Source organism: Salmo salar, chromosome ssa03, assembly GCF_905237065.1.
Source record: "Salmo salar chromosome ssa03, Ssal_v3.1, whole genome shotgun sequence".
NCBI lineage: Eukaryota > Metazoa > Chordata > Actinopteri > Salmoniformes > Salmonidae > Salmo > Salmo salar.
The window spans coordinates 81,269,370-81,292,412 of NC_059444.1; the positions used below are offsets into that span (position 1 = coordinate 81,269,370).

General features: G+C 45.3%; 1 protein-coding gene and 1 long non-coding RNA gene across 4 annotated transcripts in view; both read right to left on the bottom strand.

Moving 5' to 3' along the window:
• Positions 1-214: 214 nt before the first annotated feature.
• On the bottom strand, positions 215-1,653 carry LOC123741901 (uncharacterized). The gene is made up of 3 exons (XR_006769424.1): positions 1,510-1,653; positions 1,367-1,399; positions 215-1,145 (listed from the first exon to the last, which is right to left on the bottom strand). It is a non-coding gene; the product is annotated as an uncharacterized lncRNA (long non-coding RNA).
• A 1,182-nt stretch (positions 1,654-2,835) lies between these two features.
• LOC106601792 (mitochondrial Rho GTPase 1-A) overlaps positions 2,836-23,043 on the bottom strand; it is a 55,552-nt gene continuing 35,344 nt past the window's right edge. The window contains exons 10-20 of one of the 3 annotated variants that reach the window (XM_045715590.1): positions 22,490-22,610; positions 21,884-21,968; positions 21,457-21,602; positions 21,166-21,266; positions 20,860-20,990; positions 20,353-20,436; positions 19,878-20,000; positions 19,311-19,513; positions 17,603-17,725; positions 8,817-8,948; positions 2,836-4,188 (exon numbers count right to left, since the gene is read on the bottom strand). In XM_045715590.1, the coding sequence (XP_045571546.1) occupies positions 4,071-4,188; positions 8,817-8,948; positions 17,603-17,725; positions 19,311-19,513; positions 19,878-20,000; positions 20,353-20,436; positions 20,860-20,990; positions 21,166-21,266; positions 21,457-21,602; positions 21,884-21,968; positions 22,490-22,610 (1,367 nt within the window). In that variant the 3' untranslated portion in view covers positions 2,836-4,070. Of the gene's footprint in view, positions 4,189-8,816; positions 8,949-10,497; positions 10,622-17,602; positions 17,726-19,310; positions 19,514-19,877; positions 20,001-20,352; positions 20,437-20,859; positions 20,991-21,165; positions 21,267-21,456; positions 21,603-21,883; positions 21,969-22,489; positions 22,611-23,043 lie in introns of those variants that run through there. The other 2 variants (XM_045715591.1, XM_045715592.1) reach the window with 2 other exon arrangements.

Below are 23,043 nucleotides of genomic sequence, written 5' to 3' on the forward strand. Positions count from 1 at the left end.
ACTAAAATGTAAACAGCTGATAAAAGATTTGAATACAGTTGAATTGATCTTTCTGAACAATAGACAGCTTCTTCACCTGGTACTTTCATTTGGGAAATTCCCACCAGTCAGTATGAAGTAACAGTAACAGACCACATCCTGAAACCACATGTTAAACCTACACAGGCATCGGCGCCCACAGGGTTCTGTAGTGACACTGGTAACAGACCACATCCTGAAACTACATGTTAAACCTACACAGGCATCGGCGCCCACAGGGTTCTGTAGTGACACTGGTAACAGACCACATCCTGAAACTACATGTTAAACCTACACAGGCATCGGCGCCCACAGGGTTCTGTAGTGACACTGGTAACAGACCACATCCTGAAACTACATGTTAAACCTACACAGGCATCGGCGCCCACAGGGTTCTGTAGTGACACTGGTAACAGACCACATCCTGAAACTACATGTTAAACCTACACAGGCATCGGCGCCCACACGGTTCTGTAGTGACACTGGTAACAGACCACATCCTGAAACTACATGTTAAACCTACACAGGCATCGGCGCCCACACGGTTCTGTAGTGACACTGGTAACAGACCACATCCTGAAACAACATGTTAAACCTACACAGGCATCGGCGCCCACACGGTTCTGTAGTGACACTGGTAACAGACCACATCCTGAAACTACATGTTAAACCTACACAGGCATCGGCGCCCACACGGTTCTGTAGTGACACTGGTAACAGACCACATCCTGAAACTACATGTTAAACCTACACAGGCATCGGCGCCCACACGGTTCTGTAGTGACACTGGTAACAGACCACATCCTGAAACTACATGTTAAACCTACACAGGCATCGGCGCCCACACGGTTCTGTAGTGACACTGGTAACAGACCACATCCTGAAACTACATGTTAAACCTACACAGGCATCGGCGCCCACACGGTTCTGTAGTGACACTGGTAACAGACCACATCCTGAAACAACAGGGCAGCCTGTACAGCCCACACCACACTGTTCTGTACACCTGAAGTGGGAGTAGAGCTGTCTGTGTGACTCACCAGTACTTTCCTCTTCCCATTCTTCATGGTGATTTCAAACACGTAGTGCTTACGCTTCTCCCTATGGATCTCACGCACGGACTGCACCTGACCCAACAACAACACTTCTATTTCACACATAAAGTGCTATACATACTTGTAAATAGTATACTATTAAGCAGCTGTAACTAGGGCATATGGAATAGTGGGTAATGCTCATTGAACACAAGGAAAAGTATAATAAAGTCCAGGGCAATTGTTCCTGTCTGTCTGGCTAGAAGGACCATGAAGGCTTTCCGACCAAATGAAATAAAAGCAGTTTGACTTACAGTGTAGATGTAGTACAGGCCTCTTAGGTGTGACTGTAGGGGACAGAGAAGACCATAAGACTATTACTACTTTGAACAGTGTAAATAACATTCAACTTCCCCTGAAAACGCTGAAGGACTTCTCACAGCTGAGGGATACTCACAGCACTCCCATGTTTCTTAGTGTAGAAGAATAATGTTGTGTTTTGGAGCCTGAACCAATAGGTTGACCACTTCTAAAAGAGAAAAAACACAGACTCAGTGTTCCTCCAGACTCAGTGTCCCTCCAGACTCAGTGTCCCTACAGACTCAGTGTCCCTCCAGATAGTGAAGACCTGATTCTGGATACAAACAATGACTGACTGGCAATAACAGAGTAAAACACAGTAGTATGGAATATATTGGCATAAATAGAAAGCAGTTTACAAAAATATTGGAAATGTGGTCACTTGTAAAGTATTCATCAACAAATCAAATGTTATTGGTCACATACACATGGTTAGCAGATGTTAATTTGAGTGGAGCGAAATGCTTGTGCTTCTAGTTCCGACAGTGCAGTAATATCTAACAAGTCATCTAACAATTCCCCAACAACTACCAAGTAAACTGAGTCCAGTAATTGAGCTGATAATGTGACAAGTTTTTCTACATATTTGAGAGTTTTGTCTTACCATTGTATCTTTCCATTTCTTCAAGAAGCCCTCGAAAAGCAGCTGTTGCCTGTCCGTTGACATCGCTTCAGAAGTTAACACTTATACTAAATCCTGTTATTAGTTCTTGTTCAGTATCACTAGTCGATGGGTGACTTCCCCCTTTCACTGACAACTGGGACATCACTGGCTCCATCACCTGCCCACTTCTCCATTCTGACCCACGTCTCCATTCTGACCCACGTCTCCATTCTGACCCACGTCTCCATTCTGACCCACTTCTCCATTCTGACCCACGTCTCCATTCTGACCCACGTCTCCATTCTGACCCACGTCTCCATTCTGACCCACGTCTCCATTCTGACCCACGTCTCCATTCTGACCCACTTCTCCATTCTGACCCACTTCTCCATTCTGACCCACGTCTCCATTCTGACCCACGTCTCCATTCTGACCCACTTCTCCATTCTGACCCACATAATGCTTGTTTGTCCCTTGTTTGCAGTCACTCGGTATAGAAACGTATGGGATATGAAGTTGATGTTGACTATGTGTGTGTTGAACTATACGCGCCTGCCTAGCCGTTATATGTACCCACATTTTAGGTGTTTGTCCACTGAGAATTTTGAGCTCAATGAAGAGTACATTATTCTTCAACGGATTCAATGTTAGTAAAAGCAGCCTACACTTTAAGTGACATGTTGTACAATGAAAATGTAAGTACGGTGGATTAAGAAATCAGATGACTGTTCTGACACTCTGCTAAAAGACAGGGAATAGTTTGAGGGGGATAATATGCATGTTATATGAATGGATCAAATCATATTGCAGACACCTGTATCAGATCACACAGTTCTTTATTGTAAATGTTGGAAAAGTCAATGAGAATAAACAGTTCCGTCCATGGTTCAAGGAGGGAGTCAGAGGTGCACTGCCTGGCTGTTAATAACAGTGTCATCTGTAGGCATAATAGTGGAACATAAAAATACAAATCAGAATATGAAAGGAAAAAAGCTATTTTAAAACAGGAAAATAAAACAAGTCGAGGAAGAAGCAGATACAGTCATGGTAATGTTGTAGTCTTTTGTCTTTCAGAGTAAGTGAATGATGGATGTCATTATTAACGGCTTTGATAATACTAGATGTACAAAAACACATGGAAAATGAATGCATTATCCTCTTGAAGTGTGTCTGTTTCATGCAATGCTGAACAAACCATTCCAAACAGATAAACCAAAGAAAACAGGTTAATAAATTAATAGCAATTGAAACACGTGCACGAAACCCATGACCTTTTCAACGTTAAAAATGGCTTTGACTTTGCAGCTCTTCCTGTAGGCTCACTGTTGAGGTGTTACAGAGCTGAATGCTTTATTCACTGTTGAGGTGTTACAGAGCTGAATGCTTTATTCACGCCGTAATCTGGTTGGGTATTTCTCTAAGTACCCGAGCAAATATATATATTTATATATACACACACTTCTATAAACAAATATTTTCAGTCCCTTTTGTAGTGAGTTGTATGCGGCTGCCTTCTTTGCTTTCTCGGGCTCTGGGGGTCAAACCAGCTATAATACTGACCTGAGAAAAAAGGCTGGGTTCTACACAGATTTAAAAACAACCAGCAACTACTACTGTCTGACCTGGAGAAGAAAAACCCCAAGACTAGACCAGATCACACGATACCAGAATGCCTGCAGTAGATTGATTAGATGGTGTTCAATATACACAATGTGAGTTTGTGGTGACATTTTTTCCCCCAAAGAAAACCCCCAAGAAAACAAAAAACTGTTTGCAAAAGATGACTCGTTTTTCTCTCTGTTTTAAATATATAAAATCAATCTATGGTTTCTCTGGTTTGTTCCCTCTCCGGTAGGGTGGATGTGGGATCAGGGTGGTTCAGATGGGCTGGAAGTTCCATTTCATTCAGTAGTTCTCTCTTTTTTGGGGAAGGGGGGCAGAGGATTGTGGGATGTTGGAGGTCATGTTTTCTTTCAGGGAGGGGGTGAGGGGTCAAAGGGCAGAGACTAGGCGGTGGGGGGCGGGTCATCTCATGCATCCTGTGTCTGTCCAGATCATCGTTGTTTGAGGATAGCTCTGTACATAGCGAAGCCCAGGACTGCAAACACGGTTGCCCCCACGCTTGCCCTTAGCCAAAACGTACAGCTCTTCAGGTCTGCCTGAGCCATGTGCCTGAGAAGAGGGGAGAGAAAGAGAGAGAGAGTGGGGGGATAAAGAAATGAATACAACAATACAGCCTCGTTTCCAAATCACATGAGGACATGTTGACAAATGACAAACCAAAGTCATGTTCTCTGAGCTTCCTAAACAAATCTCTACAAAAACAGAAGTACAGTCAAACTGTTCGATAGTACCAATACAACCTCTTTACATGATATACTGTCTTCCGAAAATGAGTTAGCCTGTTTAAACATGATATATTATCACAGACTAGCTCATTTTCAGAAGACAGTATATCATGTTTAACTAGGATGTCTTCTGAAAATGAGCTAGTCTGTGATAGCCTGGTTAAACCAGACTGAACGCTGCGCTCACCATTGGTTCACTTCCCTAGAAAGGGGAGTTCAGCGTTCAGGCTAGTTTACCCAGGCTAAGACTGTGATGCGAGCAGTACCGCATAACACTAACATGTGAGTGGCTGTTACTGGAACATTAGATTTGTTTGGTCAATCTGACAATAACTACTATATATTGGGTGAAAGCCAAAAGGCGAGGAAAGTAAAGGTGGGGCTATGGACAGAAAGCGTGAGGGATGGGGAGGAGGTTCTGCTAGGGAAACAGAAACAAGATAAAAGCCCTAAGTCCGGGTCACATTCAATAGGTACACGAGGTGGAAATGAACAAGCATTTTGACTGTACTGACTGAATATAGTGCCTCAGTTTCTAGGTCCTCTGAGCACAAGCCTGGCTATAACATACAGTACTAACAGTATGAAACAACAACATGGAGCCTGGCTATAACATACAGTACTAACAGTATGAAACAACAACATGGAGGGAAGACAGGAGGCTGAGAGGGGAGGGGAGGGGAGGAGGGAGGGGAGGGGAGGGGAGGGGGAGGGGAGGAGGAGAAGGCCTGGCTATAACATACAGTACTAACAGTATGAAACAACAACATGGAGGGAAGACAGGAGGCTGAGAGGGGAGGGGAGGGGAGGGGAGGGGAGGGGAGGAGGAGGAGGGAAGGCAAGAAGGAAAGGAGGGAAGAGGAGAGGGGAGGGGAGGGGAGGGGAGAGGGGGAGGGGAGGGAGGGAGAAGGCCTGGCTATAACATACAGTACTAACAGTATGAAACAACAACATGGAGGGAAGACAGGAGGCTGAGAGGGGAGGGGAGGGGAGGGGAGGGGGAGAGGGGAGGGGAGGGGAGGGGAGGGAGGGGAGGGGAGGGGAGGGGAGGGAGGGGAGAAGGAGAGGGGAGGAGGAGAAGGCCTGGCTATAACATACAGTACTAACAGTATGAAACAACAACATGGAGCCTGGCTATAACATACAGTACTAACAGTATGAAACAACAACATGGAGGGAAGACAGGAGGCTGAGAGGGGAGGGGAGGGGAGGGGAGGGGAGGGGAGGAGGGAGAAGGCCTGGCTATAACATACAGTACTAACAGTATGAAACAACAACATGGAGGGAAGACAGGAGGCTGAGAGGGGAGGGGAGGGGGAGGGGAGGGGAGGGGAGGGGAGGGGAGGAGGAGAAGGCCTGGCTATAACATACAGTACTAACAGTATGAAACAACAACATGGAGGGAAGACAGGAGGCTGAGAGGGGAGGGGAGGGAGGGGAGGGGGAGAAGGAGAGGGGAGGGGAGAAGGAGAGGGGAGGAGGAGAAGGCCTGGCTATAACATACAGTACTAACAGTATGAAACAACAACATGGAGGGAAGACAGGAGGCTGAGAGGGGAGGGGAGGGGAGGGGAGGGGGAGAAGGAGAGGGGAGGAGGAGAAGGCCTGGCTATAACATACAGTACTAACAGTATGAAACAACAACATGGAGGGAAGACAGGAGGCTGAGAGGGGAGGGAGGGGAGGGAGGGGGAGAAGGCCTGGCTATAACATACAGTACTAACAGTATGAAACAACAACATGGAGGGGAAGACAGGAGGCTGAGAGGGGAGGGGAGGGGAGGGGAGGGGAGGGGAGGAGGGAGGGAGGGGAGGGGAGGGGAAGGCCTGGCTATAACATACAGTACTAACAGTATGAAACAACAACATGGAGGGAAGACAGGAGGCTGAGAGGGGAGGGGAGGGGAGGGGAGGGGAGGGAGGGGAGGGGAGGAGGAGAAGGCCTGGCTATAACATACAGTACTAACAGTATGAAACAACAACATGGAGGGAAGACAGGAGGCTGAGAGGGGAGGGGAGGGGAGGGGAGGGGGAGAAGGAGAGGGGAGGGGGAGAAGGAGAGGGGAGGAGGAGAAGGGAGGGAAAGGGGAGGGGAGGGGGAGAAGGAGAGGGAGGGGGAGAAGGAGAGGGGAGGGGGAGAAGGAGAGGGGAGGAGGAGAAGGAGAAGGGAGGGAAAGGAGACGGAGGAGGAGAAGGAGAGGGGAGGGAAAGGAGATGGGAGGAGGAGAAGGAGAGGGGAGGGGAGAAGGAGAGGGGAGGGAAAGGAGATCGGAGGAGGAGAAGGGAGGGGAGAAGGAGAGGGAGGGGAGAAGGAGAGGGAAAGGAGAGGGGAGGGGGAGAAGGAGAGGGGAGGGAAAGGAGAGGGGGAGGGAGAGCAGAGGGGGAGAAGGAGAGGGGAGGGGGAGAAGGAGAGGGGAGGGAAAGGAGAGGGGGAGAAGGAGAGGGGAGGGAAAGGAGAGCGGAGGGAGGAGAAGGAGAGGGGAGGGGAGAAGGAGAGGGGAGGGAAAGGAGACGGGAGGAGGAGAGGGGAGGGGGAGAAGGAGAGGGGAGGGGGAGAAGGAGAGGAGGAGGAGAGGGAGAGGGGAAAGGAGAGGGGGGGGAGAAGGAGAGGGGAGGGGAGAGGAGAGGGGAGGGGGAGAAGGAGAGGGGAGGGGAGAAGGAGAGGGGAGGGGAGAAGGAGAGGGGAGGGGGAGAAGGAGAGGGGGAGAAGGAGAGGGGAGGGGAGGAGAGTGGAGGGGGAGAAGGAGAGGGGGAAGGAGAGGGGAGGGAAAGGAGAGGGGAGGGGGAGGAGAGCGGAGGGGGAGAAGGAGAAGGGAGGGAAAGGAGAGGAGAGGGGAGGGGGAGAAGGAGAGGGGAGGGAAAGGAGAGGGGAGGGGGAGAAGGAGAGGGGAGGGAAAGGAGAGGAGAGGGGGAGAAGGAGAGGGGAGGGAAAGGAGAGGAGAGGGGAGGGAAAGGAGAGGGGAGGGGGAGGAGAGGGGAGGGGGAGAAGGAGAGGGGAGGGAAAGGAGAGGGGAGGGGGAGAAGGAGAGGCTCTAGAAGCGAGAGGAATTTCTGAAGTGCAGAGGTTAGCAGAAAGCTCTAACTTATAAATGGCCAAACACACAATCTTGTGATTCACATTCTCTCCCTCTCACACACACATTCTCTCTCTCACACACACATATTCTCTCTCTCACACACAAACATATTCTCTCTCTCACTCACACACACACACTCTCTCTCTCACACACACACAGCTCAACAATCCATTCATCTTCACATTAATATCTGACAGACTCCCACAGCAGCAGAAACCCTAACCCATTCAAGCAGGTTTAGCAGGAAGAGTCCATTAAATAGACAACTGCCATCCTGCTTAACCATGACATGTACCTCAGAGCTTCTTCAGCAAGCACCAATACACAAACCAGACCAACCAGCTATTTGTAGGACTAAGACATCGACCGGTACCTTCAAAAGTAATGATAGATGCCAATTAAAAAGGTAATCAGTGAGTTCCATCAGGTACACTGGGTGAAAACAGATCAAAGGCTGTTGTTTATTAAAGGTTGAGGCCAAAGTACGTAGATGTGTAGCTCGTTATGTCTGTAGCCTTCATTATAATCTCCTCTTCATATAATAACGGAGGCTACAGCAATCTCCTCCCCCAACAGTGCTTGCCGTTGCCACATCAACGTCCACCATACCTGCATCTACCCAGCCAGTGACAAACAGCTGTCCCTTAGCCTCCAGTCTGTCAGATGCTGTGTTTTATCTGGCCTGGGGCCCATAGGACTAGACAGAAGACTCCATGCTGTGTTTTACCTGGCCTGGGGCCCATAGGGCTGGACAGAAGACTCCATGCTGTGTTTTACCTGGCCTGGGGCCCATAGGACTAGACAGAAGACTCCATGCTGTGTTTTAACTAGCCTGGGGCCCATAGGGCTGGACAGAAGACTCCATGCTGTGTTTTAACTAGCCTGGGGCCCATAGGACTAGACAGAAGACTCCATGCTGTGTTTTACCTGGCCTGGGGCCCATAGGACTAGACAGAAGACTCCATTCTGTGTTTTAACTAGCCTGGGGCCCATAGGGCTGGACAGAAGACTCCATGCTGTGTTTTAACTAGCCTGGGGCCCATAGGACTAGACAGAAGACTCCATGCTGTGTTTTAACTGGCCTGGGGCCCATAGGGCTGGACAGAAGACTCCATGCTGTGTTTTAACTGGCCTGGGGCCCATAGGACTAGACAGAAGACTCCATGCTGTGTTTTACCTGGCCTGGGGCCCATAGGACTAGACAGAAGACTCCATGCTGTGTTTTAACTGGCCTGGGGCCCATAGGGCTAGACAGAAGACTCCATGCTGTGTTTTATCTGGCCTGGGGCCCATAGGACTAGACAGAAGACTCCATGCTGTGTTTTAACTAGCCTGGGGCCCATAGGACTAGACAGAAGACTCGTGCTGTGTTTTACCTGGCCTGGGGCCCATAGAGCTGGACAGAAGACTCCATGTAGATAGACTCCTCTACATTACTGATGGCGTGAACCTGCTGGATCAGACTGCACTCCTCGTCAGCCAACAGATAGGCGCCCACATCATGTAACCTTGTACACACACACACGTGCACACAGTAGGGCAGTTCAACGCCAACCCCACACACACACCGGGACATGACACCACCGCAGAACTCACACCACACCTCGCAGCCTCTTGGTCACACACCACACCTCGCAGCCTCTTGGTCACACACCACACCTCGCAGCCTCTTGGTCACACACCACACATCGCAGCCTCTTGGTCACACACCACACCTCGCAGCCTCTTGGTCACACACCACACCTCGCAGCCTCTTGGTCACACACCACACCTCGCAGCCTCTTGGTCACACACCACACCTCGCAGCCTCTTGGTCACACACCACACCTCGCAGCCTCTTGGTCACACACCACACCTCGCAGCCTCTTGGTCACACACCACACCTCGCAGCTAAAAAATCTTGTCCAATGGGATGGCTGAGTTGGCAACATGCCAGCCAAATAAAAGACAGGCTTCAATCTTAAGACTGATGGAGAAACAGGGTTAGAAAATACTTTACATTCAGTTCTCTCCAAATTTGTTGAAATAGGCTACTTTGAGTCACTACATTAAATATTTTTTTTATATATGGGGTAAACCAAAAACAGCGAAGATTCAATCCAATTAGGTGTTAAATTGTATAGTATCTCAGCTAGTCAGTGTGGTGTGACCGCCTTCAATAACGTCTGTATTAGTGGCATGCCATTTCTGGTGCGTTAATTCTCTTCTCCCAAGGTTCAACAGGAGTTAGCATGTAACACAATAGTGTTTTAACAGGCATGCCTGGGTCCCCAGAAGCCATTGTAAACTTAGTAGGAACCATTGTAACCCTCCCAAACCATATACATACAGTAATCTACACTTTCACACAACACACACTCTATTGTACAAGCATATACAAATCTAATTTATTTATAAAGCCCTTCTTACATCAGCTGATATGTCAAAGTGCTGTACAGAAACCCAGCCTAAAACCCCAAACAGCAAGCAATGCAGGTGTAGAAGCACAATGAAATGTCAACCCTGCAATGGTGAGCCACCACGAGCCATCCAAACCTTGCACATCATAAACCACACACACTCAAACCCCAAGCACTAGCCTAGTTCCCATACCTCCCAATGGTGAGCCACCACGAGCTATCCAAACCCTGCACATCATAAACCACACACACTCAAACCCCAAGCACTAGCCTAGTTCCCATACCTCCCAATGCTCAAAACAGACTGCTGATTTGAGTGGAGCCTATGCATAGCCGTCCATAGGGGGGCGGTGGTGAGCTGAAGACCAAGGCAAGCCGATTGGAAGATGAGACAGACAGCGTCTAGACCAGGCCTGGGCAACTCCAGTCCTCAGGGGCCTGATTGCTGTCACACTATTTCCTCAGTCCCAGGTAACACACCTGACTCCAATAATCACATAATCATGATCTTCAGCTAAAAATGCAATTAGTTTAAATCAGCTGTGTTTGCTAGGGATGGGGGACAAATGTGACACCAGTCAGGCCCCTGAGGACTGGAGTTACCCAGGCCTGGTCTAGACAGACAGACAGCGTCGAGACAGACAGACAGCGTCGAGACAGACAGACAGCGTCGAGACAGACAGACAGCGTCGAGACAGACAGACGGTGCATGCAACTAACAAGAGGTAAACACATGCAACAGGAACAGAAAGAGGGGCAGCCAAAAACATGTGTATGAACACCTATAGGATGAAAACAAGAAAACACGACAACAGAAACACAATGAAATTAAATGTGATCCATATACAGTGCAAAATCCCTTTGTAACAAATGGATGTAAAAATAAAGTTTAAACCACAAGAGAAGCAGGATTGTAAATTAGGTTATGATAACACTAGGGCTGCAGTATGAGCCACGTTTGAGAGTGAATTTAGGGCCTAACATAGGACCTTATATAGACTAACTGTATCTTGTGGGTGTAAACTTAAGAAGTGAGAATCACTCCACAACCAATCAAACCGCCAAACTGAAATCATCATAGAAATCAAACCATGCACACCTCTGGCGGTGGAAACAAATGTCAGAGAAAACTAAAAAAGATAGACATTTAGAAAATGCAATTTCAACCAAATATCAACATCTACTTTCGTGAAGAGGAGAATAACCAGTCAGCCAACCCAAGCTGATTTCTATGAGGCTTTCAGTTTCACCAACAGCTTCAGTAACCAAAACAGAAAGATCTGCAAGGTGACGTTTCTCCCTCACTCACTATGCAAATTACTCTTTAGTACAGATTTACAGTTTGCATATCCACTTAACATGATAGAAACACCATTCTTAAACGAAAAGGGCCATGTTGGCTTCAACATCCACTTGTATGCTCAACTCTCGAAAGAGTAATGACTTGCCAAGCAACTGACATTTTTTTGATCTTAAAAATCCATGCATTAGTTACTTGATGATAGACTGCACCGTGTTACTACAGGAGGGTAATTTACCCACAACCCATCGCCAACTAGACACGTTAACAGACTGCACACATGCTTCTTCAGTTCAGACTGGCTCAAACGGAAAGCAACATAACCACACAGTGGGGTCGACCACACGGTTACCTCCCTGGCTAGCACCACAGGTGTTACATGATGGTGCAGTGTGGCAGATAATTGGGTAAAGCCTTCTGTCACGGTGGTGAGAGCAGAGTGGGAGTGCTGTGTGAGGCTGTAGCAGAGATGAGGAAGACACACAACCACATTACAACTAGGCCACCTTACAGCAGACCTATAGTATTATTTTACCTTACAGCAGACCTATAGTATTATGTTACCTTACAGCAGACCTATAGTATTATGTTACCTTACAGCAGACCTATAGTATTATGTTACCTTACAGCAGACCTGTAGTATTATGTTACCTTACAGCAGACCTGTAGTATTATGTTACCTTACAGCAGACCTGTAGTATTATGTTACCTTACAGCAGACCTGTAGTATTGTTACCTTACAGCAGACCTGTAGTATTATGTTACCTTATAGCAGACCTGTAGTATTATGTTACCTTACAGCAGACCTATAGTATTATGTTACCTTACAGCAGACCTGTAGTATATGTTACCTTACAGCAGACCTATAGTATTATGTTACCTTACAGCAGACCTGTAGTATTGTTACCTTACAGCAGACCTGTAGTATTATGTTACCTTACAGCAGACCTATAGTATTATGTTACCTTACAGCAGACCTGTAGTATTGTTACCTTACAGCAGACCTATAGTATTATGTTACCTTACAGCAGACCTGTAGTATTATGTTACCTTACGGCAGACCTGTAGTATTATGTTACCTTACAGCAGACCTGTAGTATTATGTTACCTTACAGCAGACCTGTAGTATTATGTTACCTTACAGCAGACCTGTAGTATTATGTTACCTTACAGCAGACCTATAGTATTATGTTACCTTAGCCCAGGGGTTCCCAAACTTTTTAACTCGGGGCCCCTTCCAACATCATGTCTATTTCTATGGGCACAAGCACTGTTCATGACACAAACTGTTCACACCTCTCTTGTTGGTGGAGAGAATTTTGCAAGTTCAAAGCTTATTTCCTGCAATTCTAAAAACAATTGTCATAGTGTTCTAAGAACATTTCGCAGTTTTAAAGCACATTTTCTTGCAATTCTATACATTTTGCCATGTCTAATGTGTATTTTTGTGATATTTGAGTGGCATTTTTTTTTTTTAACAATATCTATGGGCTAAAAAACCTCAATAGAAACACATCCGACATGGGCTAGTTGATCTGGATATTTCTGACAAGTTATAAATAGCTCTAAGTTATGCAATGACTAACATGACAAGAGGAACTGATGATGCACTACCCAATATTAAAAATGTACCTTGTGCATTCTACTATTACAACTTTCAAGAATAAGTTTAAAGCCGGGCTGAGTTCCTTTATTTTTGGATCACTACCGTAGCCTACAGTGTTTCCCCAGTATTTATTTAGCAGCGGCGTACCACCACTGCTAAACTGTTGCCGCGGCGCACCACCACTGCTAAACTGTTGCCGCGGAGCACCACCACTGGTAAACTGTTGCCGCGGCGCACCACCACTGCTAAACTGTGCACACCAAAACAAATTTTAAAAAAAATCACACACACACACACACACACACACACACACACACACACACACACACACACACACACACACACACACACACACACACACACACACACACACAATTGAAGTCGGAAGTTTACATACACTTAGGTTGGAGATTCCTTGTTAACAAACTATAGTTTTGGCAAGTCGGTTAAGACATCTACTTTGTGCATGACACAAGTAACTTTTCCAACAATTGTTTACAGACAGATTATTTCACTTATAATTCACTGTATCACAATTCCAGTGGGTCAGAAGTGTACATGTACTAAGTTGACTGTGCCTTTAAACAGCTTGGAAAATTCCAGAAAATTATGCCATGGCTTTAGAAGCTTCTGATAGGCTAATTGACATCATTTGAGTCAATTGTAGGTGTACCTGTGGATGCATTTCAAGGCCTACCTTCAAACTCAGTGCCTCTTCGCTTGACATCATGGGAAAATCTAAATAAATCAGCCAAGACCTCAGAATAAAAATTGTAGACCTCCACAAGTCTGGTTCATCCTTGAGAGCAATTTCCAAACGCCTGAAGGTACCACGTTCATCTGTACAAACAATAGTACGCCAGTATAAACACCATGGGACCACGCAGCCATCATACCGCTCAGGAAGGAGACGCATTCTGTCTCCTAGAGATGAATGTACTTTGGTGTGAAAAGTGCAAATCAATCCCAGAACAGCAAAGGACCTTGTGAAGATGCTGGAGGAAACAGGTACAAAAGTATCCACAGTAAAACGAGTCCTATATCAACATAACCTGAAAGCCCGCTCAGCAAGGAAGAAGCCACTGCTCCAAAACCGTCATAAAAAAGCCAGACTACGGTTTGCAACTGCACATGGGGACAAGGACCGTACTTTTTGGAGAAATGTCCTCTGGTCTGATGAAACAAAAATAGAATTGTTTGGCCATAATGACCATCGTTATGTTTGGAGGAAAAAGGGGGACGCTTGCAAGCCGAAGAATACCATCCCAACCGTGAAGCACGAGGGTGGCAGCATCATGTTGTCATGACGTTGCCCTCTTTGGGTTTTCTATGCACCATCCCCCTACCTCTGTCTCCCACACCCAGGCTCTGTTAGAGCAGTCATAAATTCCTATGAGAAGATCCTGCCTCATGGCCCCAGTATAGAGAGAGAGTGTGTTTTCATAGAGAACAAAGGAGTTCTTCCACCTCACAGAACTTGACAACCGAACAATATTCAGGTTCTGGAGAAGGTATAAAAGATCGGTGAAGAATCCAGCTACGAACTGGTCCGTTTGGTACAATTTTGTGAAACTCATGAGAGACAATACGGCCATATTACCATAATCATGTTTATACAATAGCCTCAGCTATGAGACTTACATCTACATGGTTGTATAAAATGAATGAATAAGGATGGAACTGTTTGTGAAATTGTGTAATGTGATTTTGGACTGTTTAATGAAGGAAACTCCAATTCCCTTTGGAGTCTTAACTAAGTCCTTGGCATGCCCCCAGGGACACAGACAGGACCTGGCGTCATGAGACAGCCTTTTTCTATGTCCCGAATAAAACCCCCACTTTGGTTTTCTTTCACGAGACCAAGTGAACCTCAATTACGAGATGGCTAAAGGTTGGAGACCATGCATTCCTCTTTCTGAACTTTAACCATACCACGTGGTTAAACTCTTAGACTATCGATACCGACAGAATAAGAACAAGTCTTTGATATTAATTACTAGTCTGCAGCTAGGAATTCGGTATCATTGAACGCGAAGACCGACGAAACATCTGTCCTATAACGACATGAATGAATGTCACTCTGAACGATCCATTCTAACCACGACAGAGAGAGAGAGAGCGCGGACAAACTCTCCAACAGATACGAACTTTTCAACAAAGATCCCGACGACACACTGAGCGTAAATATATATATATATTGATTGCAATTATTCCCGAATGAGTGAGCGTTCATGTGCAAAGGATTATCATTTCAATTGTTATAATTATCAACTCTGTAGTGCCTTCTCAGGTGACCCCCCTTTTGTCTAACAAGTCGCCATGCCGGTTTAGCCCACTAGGGCACATTCCTCTATCATTTCTTGTAACGATATCTACTGTTTGTTATGCATTTCTGTGAATTACTTAGTAAATAAATTATTTTAAGACAATTGATGTATGGATGACTCATAGTGAAGACTGGGTTCGTGCAGATAACCAACAATTTACGACGTTTGGAATGAGACTGACGTGAGGTAACTAATACGTTATTAATCAGAAGACTAATAGATCAGATATTATAATATCTGAAAGTTATATTAGGAAAATTATAACTTTGTAATCTAAATATTTTCCTTGGTGCCCCGACCTCCTAGTTAATTACAGTTAAACGATTAATCAGTTTAATCGCGTAATAATAATTACAGAGAGTTATTTGATAAATATGTCTTCAGTTTTAATGATGCCAAAGACACGACAATGTTGTGGGGGTGCTTTGCTGCAGGAGGGACTGGTGCCCTTCACAAAATAGATAGCATCATGAGGCAGGAAAATTATGTGGATATATTGAAGCAACATCTCAAGACATCAGTCTGGAAGTTAAAGCTTGGTTGCAAATGGGTCTTCCAAATGGACAATGACCCCAAAGCATACTTCCAAAGTTGTGGCAAAATGGCTTAAGGACAACAAAGTCAAGGTATTGGAGTGGCCATCACAAAGCCCTGACCTCAATCCCATAGAAAATTTGTGGGCAGAACTGAAAAAGCGTGTGCGAGTAAGGAGGCCTACAAACCTGACTCAGTTACACCAGCTCTGTCAGGAGGAATGGGCCAAAATTCACCCAACTTATTGTGGGAAGCTTGTGGAAGGCTACCGGAAACATTTGACCCAAGTTAAACAATTTAAAGGTAATGCTACCAAATACTAATTGAGTGTATGTAAACTTCTAACCTACTGGGAATGTGATGAAAGAAATAAAAGCTGAAATAAATCACTCTACTATTATTCTGACATTTCACATTCTTAAAATAAAGTGGTGATCCTAACTGACCTAAGACAGGGAATTTTTACTAGGATTAAATGTAAGGAATTGTGAAAAACGGGGTTTAAATGTATTTGGCTAAGGTGTACGTAAACTTCCAACTTCAACTGTATGTATGTATGTATGTATGTATGTATGTATGTATGTATGTATGTATGTATGTATGTATGTATGTATGTATGTATGCATGCATGCATGCATGCACGTACGTAAACACACATATATACATACTCTTATGAAAAACGCTTTCAGTTTAAACTTAAAATGACTAAAACCAGACAAAGTTTGTAGAAAACATAATTTACCTATTTATATATATTTTATAATATAATCTTTGAGAACTAGAAAATCACCAAAATAAAAGCTAAATTGATCTAATTTTGGAGTACTTTAGGCATGGCTGGATTACCAATCGGGCACATGCCCAGGGGCCCTGATTGGGATCCCAATTGATTTTGTTTGAGTATAAGAACACAGAATTAGCATTGGCAAAATCTATAACTGGGCTAATAACTCGCTAACTAGCAAAGAATATCAACTAATGTGCACACAGGCGGCTCTGATCTGAAAAGCACATTCACTCGCGGGTGACTGAAAGAGCCTGTGGGCTACTGAAAGAGCTTGTGGGCTACTTGACCAATAGAACTCTACTCCGTTTGTGCTCTCGCTCTGCCTACAACATAAATCACAGACTCAATCTTGCAGTTAGATTTGTTTTGGTTTGTTGCATTGAAAACAGGCTGATATCATGATGATTAGATCACAGAAAAAACGTTGATCTATATAGTAAACTAATTGGGTGAACTCAGTGAAGTTAAATCTCTTGGTCTCTGTGTAGCAAGGCATTTCTTCTGCGCGGCAGTCCTGGAGGAGGTGTGCAGCCGCACTCGCGTGCAGTTTATAGGGAACATTGGTAGAGTGCCATGTATAGGCTATGGTAAAAGAGTCAGCCATAAAATATATATGTTATTGGGCTCCTTTCTGTGGGGTATCATAGATAGAGGTGTCGGCATCATTCATTTTGGAGTAGAATTTCCTTTTAAAAAGTCACCAGAACCTTCTCACAGTCGTCCTATAAAAACAAAACTCAGTGCACCCCCTTCCACGACCTTTGACACCAGTGATAAAAATAAACAAATCGAGGGGCAACACTAGCTGCATTGGACTGAGCTCTCTTGTTGTAAGAGAGATAGGGACAGAAGCAGCTTGGACAATCCCCTTGACTGAGTTAAAAGCAAATAAGGAGAGCAAATAAATGGAGTCTTGAAACCTTCTTGTCAACTCTATAGCCGATATGAGTACTTCAGTCTTATAAACAGTCTTATAAACCCACCGATTCAATCATATGAAATTCAATGGAGATGTACAAATCAGGCCTACATTTTTCCCAGTTTTCCGTTGTGGATATGCAGTGTAAACCTGACTATTAGGAAGCATTGAGGGAGAAGAGGAGAAAAACCTTCACCCAGGTTAGAAAGCGAGGTTCCCCCCTCTCGCCTCATGGGGGCGTCGGGGGGGGGGAACGAGCTGTTAAACACTACAGTATTTACAGTATGGACCTGTTCAGAACAACACTGTAGAATTTGGCCTTTATATTTGTCAGTAGCTGGGACCGGAGGATGTTCTGACAGATGCAGAAGGTGCACCTGTTGCAGGTACACATGCAGCGGAGCTTGGCGTGGCTGAGGAGACAATCACAACACACGCACGCACATACAAACACACAAAGACAAAGTCAGATCCACATTCGTACACATTTCCATGGAAACATCACCGTGGGATGGCAGAACCCTGAAAGACAGACCCTGTTCTTGCTTGGACTTTGGGTTATGATACAATAACTCCATCATTAAGAAAGGCAAAGAAGATTGGTTATTACTTTACTAAGTACAGTAATACAGAGAAAGTGGTAAGAACTAAGTACTGAGCATTATGAAAGTTACATATCTTGAGGAACATTCTTCACATACAAGGCATTTTTAAGTATGGCTAATGTTGGCCTCTTCCTCAACTTCAAAAAAAGGATCTTGAAGAAAACAAAAGGAGACAAATGTCCTCTGTAATAACATACAGGAGGAGACAAATGTCCTCTGTAATAACATACAGGAGGAGACAAATGTCCTCTGTAATAACATACAGGAGGAGACAAATGTCCTCTGTAATAACATACAGGAGGAGACAAATGTCCTCTGTAATAACATACAGGAGGAGACAAATGTCCTCTGTAATAATATACACCTTTCATTAAGTGGTAATACCACAATCATCCTTAGGTAGAAAAGGGGAAAAGCCACAGAGAATGAAGGAAATAGTGGCAAAGTGATGAGAAAGTTCAGGGTAATTCAATAAAAACAGCTAACCCGTCTCAGAATCTCCAGATTGACCATTAAAAACACATGGAAGTAAACCATTATAATCTTCCTGTTGGCCTGGGTTATACAGCATGAGTCACTCTGACCTACAATCTATCTGCAGCCGGAGACGCTACTGAAACAGTCCATACCAAATACCCAATGAACGCAGAATAATAGTAGTGTCCTAACTACTTAAACAACTCTGTTCACGATCAAGAGAGATGTCTGAAACAGGTGAAGTACTGTAGTGTATAGAGCAGAACCTGCTGATTATTTCTGTCAAAGGATTTCCATCCTAGAGTCCAGTCATTTGAAGAGCGAGGGCCTGGATTCTTAGCTCTCTATGCCTTGGGAAAACCAATGCTTTTAACATTAGATAACTGGAGTTCTTCCCCGTAAAGCTGAGATTTAAGGCTCAATTAAATAGACATTAATCTAATCCAATGGCTAATCTCTTAAATGAAGTACTAAGACTAACTCTACCTCTCATAGAGAATGAATGGCTAAGACTGTCAACAAGTCAATAACACCCATTCAGTACAGCTGACTGGGGAGACTTCCTTCAAGGCCAAAGGATTTTCAGTGGAGTACCTTCGTTTTGGGACTTCAAATGGCCTAGTCATTATTTTACAGTTAAACTTACCGTACCACAACACACGGACAGTGGCCAACGCTAAGGAACTGAAATAAAACAGCACCTAAAATATCTCCCCCTGTCAGGAAGAAGCATCTTAATGTAGGACTAGAGAGAGACATGGAGGACATGGGGGGCTGGGGTCACCAGGGGTGTCTGAAGACATCATACAGGACGTAACGAGGTCACAGAGGGCTGGCTGGAGGAAAAGACGACGGGGTGACAGAAGTCAGAGGATGGGATTAGGACCACTATGGTCTTTGAGGGGACTATACTCACGGGTACATGGCCATGGTGGTGAGTTTGGTGTAGAGGTCTTTGTTGGGGGCATCCACCGTGTTGCAGGTCCAGGGTTGGGGCGGGTGCAGCTTGTTCTTGCGGCAGAAGTCCAGCGGGGTCAGGCTGTAGTGCTGGCGCGCCTCGTGCAGGTCCGACTTGGAGGCGATCATCATGCACGGCGTCTTGCTGTCCATGAAGTATTGCTGTCATAGGTCAAAAGGTTCAAGTTCAGAGGTTAGTTATAAGAACAAGACGAGATAAGGATTGCTGATATCATAACATTTTGGTAAACAGTTGCAGAAGGTGAAAAGCTGAAAGCTGAGAAGTCCCTCTATTCCAGTGTAGTGACTCAAGGATCAGGGCCCATATTCACAAAGCATCTCAAGCGGAGTGCTGATCTAGGATCAGTTTTGCCTTTTAGATCATAACGAAGAGGATTATATGGACGGGGGAGAGACCTGGTCTAAGATCAGTCATCCTACTATAGACATGTGGTGAATACAGGCCCAGGAATAAACTAAGGACTGATGGATTTGATACAGTTTGTCAGTGAGGTACTGTACACACCTTGTAGACCTTGGCACAGTACTCAAAGGAGCGCGGGTTGTTGACGTCATACACCAGACAGACCACGTCACACGCCAGGTCCTCCTCTGAGAGGAAGTCAAAGTCTGGCATCACCTCATGAAGCTACAGGGAGACAAAAGAGGAGAGCGAAGCGGGGAGAAGAGGAGAGAGGGGTGAAGAGGGAAATAGTTGAGACTGTTCAATGTCAACGTTTCAGCAGAAAGGCCTCTCTCTGGACCAGTCTTGTTCTATAGTATGTAACTCGACAGGTGATTAACATTCACTGTGTAGCACTGAACATATTAGTTTCCAAAACATACGAGGGGAAAACACTCATGATTTACTGCTAGACAGCTGGAAACACATAAAACACAGTATTATAGATTATACAACTGTATTACAATGCATCTCCCGGGGTTTTAATCTGGTTACCGGGCAGAAAGCATGATACAAGGAGAGAGATGCACAGCCTCACCAGTAAGTACTTCTCCTGGCCGTAGACATACGTGGTGTTGATGGAGTAAAACGATTTATGGTCTTCTCTGATCTTCCGCTGTTTCTGTTAACACAGAAAAACACACATTCACCACTCCATATTGATACAACAGTACCTTTTATTCCTCACTGCTAAATAGTTAAGTTTGTATAGTAATAATAATAATAATAATAATAATAATAGATAGCAAAATATGTCTTCAAGGAGTTGGTAACACAGTAACAGACTGCCCGTGTCTCCCTGGCTACTTCAGAGTAGCTATGAAACAGAAATGTGTGCTTAGCAGGTAGCAGTGAGCCTTCGATGGAAAAGCCAGGATCATGTTCATTAGGCACCAAAATTAGGAAAAAAACTGAATGAAACAGGGAGGGACTACCTGAATTTGTCCAATAAGAAAAAAATACATATTTGTTGCATTGCAAAACATTTTGCTGGGGTGTGCCATAACAAATACATCCCAGTTGTCCGGTAGCTCCAGGGACTCACCAGCAGGTTGCGACCCAGGAAGGCCTGCAGGAAGCTGGTCTTGCCACTCCCCCTGGCTCCCAGAATGTTGCAGCGGAACACGCTGCGCTGCGTCTGCTTCTTCTGCAGGTCGATGCGCTTGTTACGGGTCACTGAGGGAGGAGAGACGGGTCAGGAAGAGGGCACGAGAAATACAGATGCATGTGCGCGCAAACGCACACACACACACACACACACACATAACTCTAGTGACCATAGATGTAATCAACAATAATTAACACCAATACATAATAAGCATATAAACCTAGTCACGCACGCTCACATTACCTGTGATGGCTGCTGCCTGGGACTCCTGCTCACAGATGATTGAGTAGCCAAGGTAGCCCAGGTACTCCAAGCAGCGCTGCACATCCAGGTACGTCGTTAACCTGGCCAATCAGAAATTGAAAGCCTGTTAGTGTGTGTCTGTCTGTGGGAGGCTTTGGTACACATCTACAGTAGCATATGAAAGTGAAGAAGTTTGAGTTTCAGCAAAGCGCTGTATAACTGCATTACCAAATCATTCAAGTTAGACAGAGGTAACAGGTAGTGTAGTCCAGGTATGCTGGCCTAACTCACGTCCACTGTGACAGGTAACCCTGGTAGGTGATCCAGCCCTGGTCGTTGGTACACACTGTGTTGTTGACGTCGGGACCCCAGGGCATGTAGGGAAACACTTTGAACAGGTCCTTTACTTCGTCTGGAGACAAGGCACAGTCTCTGTCCTGAAACACACACACACACACACACACACACACACACACACACACACACACACACACACACAAAGGGTTAGGACCACTGTTCTAAAAATATGATAGCTTTGTGTATGGTTGCAATATTCCGGTAACTTTCCCAAAAGCCGGTTGGAGGATTCCCTCCCTGCATATTCCCTCCTGATTCCGGGAAACTTCCAACTGGGACTTTGGGAAAACCTGGGAATGTTTGTCTGTGTGAGGCAGAAGGTAACACAACAGTAGGAGGAGTTATGTCATCCAAGACTTACTTTGTCGTGCTTGTCAAAGACACTCTGGAGGAAGAGGTACGCGTTGTGGTTGAGCTCGGTGGTGCAGTCAGCAGGTATTTTTAGCCTGGCACGGACAAGAGAACATTCCGGATTAATCTCATTAAAAGTGCTATGGCTAAACTGGCATTGTTCAGAAGGCTCACCCTGGGAAAGACCTAGTGCTACTTGCAAGTCATAACAAGTAGTGTAAGATGCACCCACAGACAGCCTGATGGGTCAGTAGGTTTCAACCTTAACATCTTTGACACAGTGGAAAGAAAGTGGAAGCCTGCAGAGCAGATGTCCTTTATCTGCTATTGACAAACTCAATTGGGGCCAGAGCGTCCTTGTTATGCTCGTCCAGCCTTACATAAAACAGGTGTATATTTCCCTCTTTCTGCCCAGAGGTAAGAGTTGCCCATACGTACGGCAGGGTTGTGTTCTGTAGGCGCGAAATGGAAGAAAGCGCTCAAACACAGAGTGAAAGTTATTACTATCTACACCTGTCCAGAACATGTCGTTTTTGTTTTCCACTGTAAAGCGGTTTACTACGATGTGCTGTAATGTACACGACCCTGGTCCAGGGGGGTTCAAGTGTCCACTCACAGGGGGAACAGGTACTCCTGGTGAAGCTCCAAGTCGTCGTCGTACCCGAACCTCCGCAGCACCGTCCAGGTGGTCTCGTGACGACCCCTCTGGATGAAAAGCGTGTGCAGGAACAAGAACCCTAGTGGCCAATCAGGGTGAAGAATGGACACACGTCAGAGATACACCCAGACACAACGTTAGAGATGGACACAGTACACTGGTAAAGGGTTTTTAAATATATTATTCATGCATGACCTTTAGTGAAGGTTACAGAAGAGAGTACAAGGGAGAGTGGGCAGAGAATAGAGATTGAATGAGCGAGATGGAGAGAGAATAGAGAGAGATTGAATGAGAGAGATGGAGAGAGAATAGAGAGAGATTGAATGAGAGAGATGGAGAGAGAATAGAGAGAGATTGAATGAGAGAGATGGAGAGAGAATAGAGAGAGATTGAATGAGAGAGATGGAGAGAGAATAGAGAGAGATTGAATGAGAGAGATGGAGAGAGAATAGAGAGAGATTGAATGAGAGATGGAGAGAGAGAATAGAGTAAGTGAATGAAAGAAGAAGGGA